The 10,435-nt window shown below is 33.6% G+C and overlaps 1 protein-coding gene across 2 annotated transcripts in view; it reads right to left on the bottom strand.

Moving 5' to 3' along the window:
• Positions 1-205: 205 nt before the first annotated feature.
• Positions 206-10,435, bottom strand: part of MTDH (metadherin) — a 33,695-nt gene continuing 23,465 nt past the window's right edge. For both annotated transcript variants that reach the window (XM_013941895.2, XM_067290341.1), the window contains exons 10-13: positions 10,098-10,214; positions 7,505-7,624; positions 4,566-4,722; positions 206-2,878 (exon numbers count right to left, since the gene is read on the bottom strand). In XM_013941895.2, the coding sequence (XP_013797349.2) occupies positions 2,808-2,878; positions 4,566-4,722; positions 7,505-7,624; positions 10,098-10,214 (465 nt within the window). In that variant the 3' untranslated portion in view covers positions 206-2,807. The remainder of the gene's footprint in view (positions 2,879-4,565; positions 4,723-7,504; positions 7,625-10,097; positions 10,215-10,435) is intronic.

The raw sequence follows: 10,435 nt of genomic DNA, 5'->3' as shown, positions 1-10,435 counted from the left end.
TTTTTAATATGTACATTCTTTCTTAGTAAATATTAAAGTAGTGCTTTTATCTTGCACTTTCCCTTTAGATTTCTAAAAGGAGATCAGAAATACAGTTTTAATCCCCCTCCAAACCAATGCACAGGTTAACTCATAACAAGCACATATGAATTCTGTACACCTCTCTCTCCCCACAAAGAAATAAAAATATGCCATGACTATCCAGTTACACATCATCACAAGTTTAAATTATGCATACAAATCATTTCAGAGTATTTAAAAACCCCAATATATTGGATTTATGAAACCATTCCATGCACTGAACAAAAAAAAAATTTTTTTAATTGTAGGTTTCTTTAAATGGTGTTTTCTCTTCCTATCCAAGTACCAAAGTCTGGATTCAGTGTATTATTAAGACTAACCACTGTTTTAGTCATAGAAACATGACAATACATAGATAACCAAGTTTCTGTTTATAGACAATATGCTATGTAGTTACTACCTCTTTAATGAATGTCAAATAAAGCAAGTCTAGCTTTCTAAGACATTGAAGCTGCACATAAAAAAAAAAAAAACCCACAAGAAGAGGTGCTGCTAAATAGGTAACAACATTTTGAAAGGAAGGCTATGCATTTATATGATGCTGCCTAGGAGTAACAGTTATTAGCAGGTTTCCTATGTTGTTAGCTAGTTTTTATTCAGAATGACAAGCTATTCAAGAGTTAGAGTTTACTAACCAATTACTATCACCAATTTTATCTTCAAGAGACAAAAAAAAAAAAAAAAAAAAAAAGATTTATGCAGTGAAAGCTCTTGAAGGCAGTCTTTCATACCTAAGATCTTCACATTTTCTACAAAAGAGGCTTGTAGCACAATACACAGATTGGAAACAGACATTTTGGACACACATTACAAACCTGAATTCAAAGTGTATTCGTTTTACCATTACAAAGAAAGAGATAAGTAAATAAAATGAAAGTATTATTTACAAGCAAAGGACTCTACATGATTTTGTAATATGCAATTTTTGTATTTGCGTTTAATACTCCTTGAAAACTGTACTTCAGTTCTAAATTTAGTTTACATAAATCCTGACAGGTCTCAGGCATTAATCCCTCCCAAGTAATAAATCAATACTGTCAATATGCTCGGTTTATTTTAATAAGTTGATTTAGAATGTCACTGAATTAAACAAAACTTCTGAGCATGTAAGCATATTCCTGATATACAGGGGTTAATACCTGTGCAAGTTAGTATCCATTTATTAGGAAAGCTCTCCATTAGCAAGGTGCCTTTTCAGTACAGTTAAACCCAGCTTGTTTCATTAACTATTCTTGCCTTGCAATACTGTTGAACTGCAGTCAAGTACAGTAAGACAAAAGATTTTTGATCTACAGTACCGTGTTACAGCTGTTAACAATTCTGTTTGTGCCACAAAACCAAAAGCCAACCATTAAAAAAACCATGGCTCTTCTTTAACAGAATTCACCAGGTGATGTTAATTACCATCCTTACCAAACAATTTTTTGTAAAGGCTATTTACAATGTACATGGCTGAGCATGCACCATATAGATACAAACGCACGTGCCAGTTTGATAGCATGTAATTACACAGTGCCTGAAAATGACAACACATCTTAAAACACCATTTTAATCAACAGTTTCAAGCGGGAAATGTTCTTTATTTTACAACTGCTATACTTGCATGAATGTTTATTTTTTTATAAAAACACTAACTCCTGTCCAGAGGTCTGGACACATTCTATATTCTACAGGTTAAGGCAGTTAAAAAAAAAAAAAGTGTTCCTGATAACTGGTCTAGACAATGTCAATTAAAGCTGTCTGAAGCCACTCCAGTTCTCCAACAAGTTTTTGAAATCCCATATTTGTGTGTGAGAACAGTTCATCTTGCTTTTTTTGGAGTTTTAGTAATAGAGGACAGAACAGAATTGGGTGTAGTAAATTAATAAATGTTAAGGGAAGGGGACATTTGATTTAAATTCATTCCATGAGTTTAAAAGTTAAAGGGGTACAGTTTTAGACGGGAGTCTGAATCAACCAAGATCTGTAAGGAATGAAGCAGAAAAAACTAGTTTTATGCACATTACTGCATTCTTAAAAATATAGTTATTTTCAACAATTCAAGTAAGGTAATAGACATTATCAAAAATAACTTCATGAACCATACTCAAGTTTCAAATCACATTCTCAAACGTTTAACCCAAAGCAGTTTTATTGTGTTAACTTCATATAATAAACCATGAAGGTTTGCCTGTACAAATGGTTAATGATTTGCACTTGTGATTCCTTTAATAGCTAGCAGACTTGCTAACCAACTTACTATAAAGATATGGCAGATTATGTATTTAATCAAAGCACTTTGATTTAGGCATGAAACAAATTCAAATGGTAGGCATTCTGTGCTTCTAATGTATCACTCAGAAAAGAGGCAAGAAACACCCACTATTGTACAGACAATTATTTTACAGAAAACCCTTAAAATTAATCATTTATCCGCAGCTGTAGATGAGAGTATAATCTGTTGTAAACAGGGCACTGTGTTGTAAAACCAGTTTTTAATTAAGATCTCTCTCCATAAGTTGGAAAAAACACTCTTCAGAATGTCTTTCAAATGTAGCATGTTCTGTTTTCTATATCATAAAGTTACTTTCCTTTGATTCCTTTTTAAAGATGTTTGTGTTCACAGCAGTTCTGTTTTTAAAAATTGGTTGAAATTTATATAAAATTCTGTACATGTTCACAAATTATTGCATAAACAGCATAATCTTCATGACAGTATTCAGCAACACATGTCCATCTCAGGAAATTCACGTTTCCCTTCTTGCTTTTTTCTTCTTTTTAACTTGTTTGGGGGATTCCCAGCTTTCTTCAGACTTTGCTAAAAAGGTTAAACAAACAAAACGTAACTGTAGCATTATGACTGAGGAAGTTTATGTAGAACTGACTTATAAAATACTGAAGAACACACCCTTGTTATTATGAAGCTATTCAGAAATATCAACTAGCATGATTTTTAAAAGGAGAGTGCTTTTTACCCTCTTACCCCAAACAGGATAATTTAAAATGCAGCTAAAACAAAAGCTGGTTTGCTACTTTCAAACTCCTTTTTTACACCACAAATACAAGAAGTGAGACACAAAGGAGGTCATTCATTTTCTTACTTAATGAAGACTTACAATAAGGTCATTATTATTTTTGACTAACTTGAAATTATGTACATGTAAACAATGCACATTAATTGTTTATTTTTATCAGATTATACCATTTTTAATCACTAAATGTAAGTGACCTTGTATGTCAGAAGATTAATTTTTAAAATCAGAAATTGGGTAAAGATGTGGTTATGCGGAACCCAGAATCAAATAAAGCAGCACTGTTATTTTATTAAAACAGATTACCTTAAAACATGCTGGCTACCAAAAATGGTAAGTCAGGTAAAATATATTATACGTTGAAAATAAAAGATGATGTTCTTCTTGCTGAGGCATGAATTAGTCACAAAAACCTTCACGTTTTAGAACCAGAATAAAAGCAGTAAATTGAGGCACTGACTTGAAAGATTTTGTTGTTTCAGTTTTTAATTTCTTCAGAATCAAGAAGCCAGTTAATGTAGTTGAGTGAGGTTAATATTATGAAACCATCTAGTTTCTTCTGCTGTTATTAAAAACAAATTTAGTACTTCAGCACTTAACCAGGAATTTTTTTTTTTTTAATGAAACATCGGTATTTAATAAAAAGTCTAATTTAAACTAAACTTCAATAGTATGTGTGTGGGGTGGTGGTGCTTTGTTTTGTTTATTTGTTTTTAAAGCTTTCATACTCTGACATCCCTTATACTGTCTTACTGTAGTGTTAGGTGAGTATTATGGCATAAGTATCTTTGCTGAGTGCAACAGAGGAGGTGTTTGAGACCTCTGGGCACAGCCTAATTTTAAAAAGCAACAAACCTTCAGTAGTTCAGCTTGAGGTATGCACTGTTAAGCTACAGGAGGAGAGGGAAAAAAAAAAGTGCATCACCTTGCTACTTAGCATGTATCTTCCTCCATGACTACTACATTTCACAGAAGCATTGGGTGGGGGGAGGGGAAGGGAAGATGAATTAAGTTGAGAAGCCAAAAACCAGTAGGTTGAAAAATTCAATCGCTCATACTTTTCCAAATTTCTGATTGCTAAACATCTTGTCAACTGGTATGTTAGCATCCATCTGTTCCACTGAAGACTTGCAAAGAGGACTTTAAAATCATGTTGGCAGAACTATTTAGTCACAGCACGGAACTCCAGTCCTGATGGCAAAGAGTATGTCCAAATGTCTGGTGAGGACTACACAAAGCCAGTAAACATCTCCACAGTCATTCGAGTATATGAAGCCAGTTTTCCTCACAGTGAAAGGACATTTGTTAAACTACTTCTACCAAAGTTAAAATATAGCAAGATACAAAAACAAAATACATAAATACTTGACTTGACACCCAGATCTCATGGTTAAAGCACATGTAATCAGAATGCTTATGGGAGGAAACCACACACACTGAATTAAGATGAATGAATTGTACTGAGATACTTACTCTGTGGAGGAGGCACACTGTTTTGCTTAATATTGGGACTAGAAACACCTGTCTCTTGCAGCATCTGTGGCACTTGGGAAGTGATCTTGTCAGAATCACTTTCTGATACAATTACAGATGGCTCAGTAGAAACAGCAAGCGAAGGAGCCTCCTCAGGCTATTTAAAAAAATAGAAAAAAAATTACGAAACTTTATTAAAGTCATACAACAGTAAAACATTCTTATGCAGTGTCATTTCTGGCACTACACTTGGCAGATGCTATGAAGATGGCACTGAAAAATTAATATTAAAATCCTTTAAAATTTTAATCAAAGCTGTAAGACTATGACTGCCATCTAGTGCCAAAACTTTTAGTTGTACACAACCAAAGATAAACCAAACAAGTTAACCTGTATTAAAATGCATGGTGTGTAGAGAAAGGGAGAACAATCTAAAGCCACTTAGACCCTAAAAAGATTATTACATATATGCAGAATAGATGCAAGACACAGTGACACATTGTATGCATTTTTGTTCAAGGCTAATAGGTCCAAATACGTAACTCAAAAGATCAAACTTTTATCGTATTCAGAAAGTATTTGCAGTTATTTCTATCAACTGGCCCAAACATGCCCTGTGCTTATATTACAATAACTTTAGACAGTTGCAAAAGCAGTCAAAAATTTTTTCAATGGAAACTACTGTAGGATGAATTGCTATGTAAAAGATATTCTTAGTATTTTCCAATTATCTGTTGCATTTTGAAGGTTCCCACTGCAGAGATAAAACTGTAACCATAGCTTACTGTGTATCACTGGAATTTAAGTTCAGTAAATTGATATTCCAATAGAAATATCAGAGCAAAAAAGAACATAAGAGAGCCATATGATCCCACAGCAGGTCACCTACTAGCAAAAGGCTTCAAGTAAAATTATATTAGGGAACAGTGCAGTCAAGCAAAAAACCCCCAAATTTTAGAATGTCATTAAAAAAATCATGGCTGTAGTGCCACAACAACCAGGACCTGGAACTGTCACAACAAAGCAGTGAAGTCTACATCCAGCCCCTAGTGTTCTGCAGAAGTATACAGATCCTAGATTTTAGTTATCAGTTGGTACCGTTTCCATCATTGTAACATAAAAGCATCTTGCAAAAAACAAAAAAAAAACCCAAAACAAAAAAAAACCCTAATCAAAACATACAAAAGACCAAAACCAGATATATCTATGTTTACCATATCATACTGAGCATGAAGTTGAACAGTTTTTATAGCTTACATTAAAGGTTTAAGAACTCTTTTTTTTTTTTAATGAAAGAAGTTTACTGTGCCATTATACAAGAACTGATTTTTTTTTATTAATACTATAATAAAAAAAACAAAAAACAAAAAATTTTTCATATCATCTATGTTGAGAAAGTAAACTTTCATGCTGCAGGATTTCTGGCTTGGCCAATTCTGTATTGTCTAATGATTAGCAATCATCACCTACACAAAATCATTAATTATAGAAAGATGGATGTGACCTCTAAAGCAGAAAGAGGAGTTACCTTGCACAGCTAAGAGCTCCTTCATAACTGATTCAGGTCATTGGTATCATTCAGAGTTTTGTTAATACTGAGTCACTATGCAACTGCATGTAAAGCAACTCAGTTAAGATTTAAATGGCATACAGCTGATACTGGCAGACCAGTGAACATGTCTCAGCCTGAACATTAAAGCATACAGTATTACTGCAAGGGTAACTGTACAGCTACATATAGCATTATCTGCACATCTTTTCAAATGAGGTATTTTTGTCTGACTTTTGGATGAAGGGAAGTAGTTACTGATACTGAATGCTAAAAATTTGGAACTACTCTTAGCTAAGATTTTCTGTGTTACACAATAACAAATTAGTTCCGAAAAGAAAATTGAAACAAGCAACAAGATCAGTCTGCTAATACAAGTAGTTATATGCACGATTCTAGAGAGTTTTATTAATAAAGTAGTAACTTGTGAAACTTATTACTAATGAATGATTTCTAACAGTATCTCTCAATATAAAAATCTGTGCCTGCTGATAATGCCAGAGGTTTTCCCTAACATGTTCAGCCCAATATAGGGGTGGCAAAGAAGTAGCGGGGAAAAATTTTTTCTTTGGTGATCTCCAGCCTCTGGTAAAAGATTCCATTTTAAGCCACCTGCATTTGAACCTTAAGACCTTATTATCTTAATTACTGAGCATTTGTTACATGAAAATGTAAAATTCAGTATTCTGACACATGCTCTTTGATACCGAACGCTGTCTCACTAGTATTGCCTACTCTTTATAGAAGATAAAACTAATACCACCAGAAAAATTAAATATTTTTTCCTACAATGTGATCCCTGAAGAATAATAGTACCTAAGGAACCTGCTGGCTGGAGAAAGATGAAAGAGATCTCCTATTATCTAGGATATTTTTGAACCATCAGCTGAAGCAAATGGTCAGTTTATGAATTGGTTCAGCAATAGCTTTTATTTTTCGATTGTTAACATTAAGCTCAGCATAGCTATTAAAATTCAAGCTTAGACTATGTGTAAGTGAGAATATAAAGAGTTGGGTTAACATTTCATTCTGTTGCAATGAAAAATAAAATATAGTAAAATATTAGTCTTACTCTCAAGAGCTAGTAGTTCTTAGCTCTCCAGATCTCAGAGTTTTGAAGTATTATTTATATATTCAAACAAGAAAATAAGCTGGCAGTCATGAGAAATTTAGAAAATACTGCTTTTCAGAGAGGACATGCTTTTTAAAACTCAGTGTTACTGACCTAATATCTAAAATTCAAGATCCCAATCACCTTCATATTCATAAACATGTAGCCTGAAGCAGTATCCCTCACTGTGACATTATCATATACAATGTTAGTGCTTCAACGAACCTTTAAGACTTCAAAACTGGAAATTACATAAACCCAGTTCTTCTTTATTCCTACCTTAGCTGGTTCACTAGTACTTATGGTCTTCAAAGAAAAAGCTATTTCCTGTTGTGGTTGAGCTTTTGAGGTATCCTCCTGAAATTCTTCTCCAACTTCTCTATCCAGTTCTTCAGTGTCCTACAAAAGAGGTAAAGAACAGGAGCCCATATTTGTAAAAAGTTCTGACTCTTCACCCTCCAGATCAGTTTTGATGCCATAACCTGTTTCAGTAAGAAAAACAATCTAAAAAAAACCACACACAAACAAACTCAACACGATGTAATGGGCTAACACAGTCAGCCTATGCTAACTCCCAGATTTTATACAATGTAATACAAAAATACCTGTAGAGCCCAAAGAAACCCAGAAAGCAATACTCTTCATGCTATTTCCTAACAAAAAATCCCCCTAACTATCAGAATGAACTGCACTTTACACTACGCAAAATTACAAGGGTGATAAATCAAAAAATTTACTCTAAAAGTTTTGTAAAAGTATCACTAAGGGATTTGATCTTTCTCAATTCTGTGCTTGGTTACTAATAAATTTTTTTTAATGCAACCTTTAAACTAATGTCTGTGTAGCTTTTTATCATATTAAGCCTTTACCAGTATTCTGCAATGCAATTCAGTCTTCAGTGATGCCTGTAAAACTAACTTTTCCATTTGCAAACTGAAAAGATTTCCAAAGTATCTAAGAGTCTTAATCTTTAGTCTTTAAACACTGTTACGGTGGGAAAGTTTTCATTTACACTAGGAATGACAGAGTAGATACATTAGTTTAAAGTACCAGAGGGACCCTGTGGTGGAACAGTAAACGGAACACAGATGTCTAGTTTCAGGCTGGAAGTTTCTTCTACTTCTTTCCTTTCATTATTCTCCCTGGAGCCCTGTGCAAATACAGTCCAAGTCCAAGTCTGTTGATTTCCAAGAGGAAAGACAATATCTTACCTTTTATCTAGCTGTGATAGTAGTTTCTACTCATGTTTGTGACAGACACTCAAGTCAACAAACATGAGAGCGAACACAAAAGTATAATCAATGTGTAAGATGTTATTTATATGAACATATTCAATTTTCAGAGTATAAATATACAAGTTTTAAGTGAATTTTCAAGTAGGACTGGCAAGTTAAATGAATAACTTGCTGTAACAGAAGGACAATCTAGCAGTGATGTATTAGCCATTTTGTTCCTGTCAACGAACACCTCCAATTTTCTCTAAAAATTTAAAACAAAGAAATGTTCACTTTTATGTTCAGACTGACGTATTAAGTGAAAAAGGTAACTCAAAATCAGAACCAAGGGAGACCCATGGGTAGAATAAATGAATTTGATAAATCCTGCTGTCCAAATTAATGTATTGGACACATACAGCTTAAAAGGTAGTTTATGGGCAATAAAAAAATTAATTTCAGAATTCACTTGCTAAATTGAAGACCCATACAAGATCTCTGAAAACTCTCGTTAACCATACCTATTAATCATGACTTACGTCTACAGTCATGGATGGATATAAGAACAGATGGAAATCAGTAACTGGATATCGGAACACGATAGATTTCAAAGATAAAAAGCAATTATTTGCAGTCCTAGTATCCTCTCTTCCTCTTCACCTCAAAAGAAACACTGCAAATTCACATTGACTTTATAGAGTCTCCTGGATTGAAAACATGCTAATCACAAGAAACAAATCCAAAACAAGTATGACTGAAAATAATGCTTTCCTCCTCCCTCCAATTCACCTAGTCAGATTCAACTGTGAAGCTAATGTCTTGTAAAGAATACAAGTTACAAATGGCTGCCACCTACACACAGAAATAGAGACGTATTCTGAGTGTAAACTATTAAAAGCTTTTTTCTATTAGGAAAGTACTTGTTTTAATCTATTAAAGCATGCTTCAGTTGCGAGCAAAGTGTAATCTGCTTTTGCTATGTTTACAATAAATCTGTTTCTCTCAAAGTAATTCTTCAAAAGCTACTAATCATTTAAATGACACAGAAGACACCAACCATTCTCAGTTTGCAAATAACAGATTGTTCAGATCTCCTTTACATAAAATAGCTCTGTCTGCCGAGTTACAAAGTCTTGATATTTAAAATTTCACATAAATCAAACTACAACAGTACTTCAGAAAATTGCTATATCCTAGTGGAATTGTGTTTGAGACAGCCTAAAAGAGAGCTTCAGTTTCCCTCCTTCTCCTAGCCAGCTATGCCCACCAAATAGGTGGTCTTTCAAAAGAACACGAGAGGACTTCCCATGCAGAGGAAAAAGTTGCTGCTAGCGGTATTCCTATGGTACAGAATCCTGATTTGATAGAGCATAAATAATTCAGGATAAACACTTTCCTCATATTTCATGATTTTCATAAATCCAACCACATTGTGTTCACAAGTCAGACATGGAATCACTCAAAATTAAGAAAACGCTAATGACAGTTAAGTGTTTTAAGGATTATTTTAATTTTTGCAAAACGGTAGTAGACTAATCCAATACCATAAAGAAATTAATCTTTCCACAAAAGGATTTTGCATTAAGTCAATAATAAACAAAAATAAAGTAATTTTGTGAATTCCTCACAAAATGCTTTACAGACTGTCCAGATTTTACCTTTGTAGGAGAGTTAGCCTCTTCACCCTGCTTCTTCTTTTTCTTCTTCTTTTTCTTGGATTTCCCACTTCCAGAACTCTGAAGTGGGTCTGCTTTTTCTCTTTCATTATCTGAAGTCTTCATATGGGAATATAAAGGATTTAACATTTAGAAGCGCAATGAAATTAAAGCCTAAAAATAATAGTTAAGGGATTTAATTGCATATACAATTAAGTGAATACAATTGTATCTGTTCAGTTCATTTTAGAAAGACTATATTCTTAACACACTATCTGGAAACATAGAGGAGTTAGGAATGAAACAGGTAATGGAGCTAATGTCATCGAAATAGTGTTTTT

The sequence above is a fragment of the Apteryx mantelli genome, chromosome 2 (assembly GCF_036417845.1).
Source record: "Apteryx mantelli isolate bAptMan1 chromosome 2, bAptMan1.hap1, whole genome shotgun sequence".
NCBI classification, from domain to species: domain Eukaryota; kingdom Metazoa; phylum Chordata; class Aves; order Apterygiformes; family Apterygidae; genus Apteryx; species Apteryx mantelli.
The sequence above is the reverse complement of the archived record's forward strand: the minus strand, read 5'-3'. Positions and strand labels throughout refer to the sequence as shown.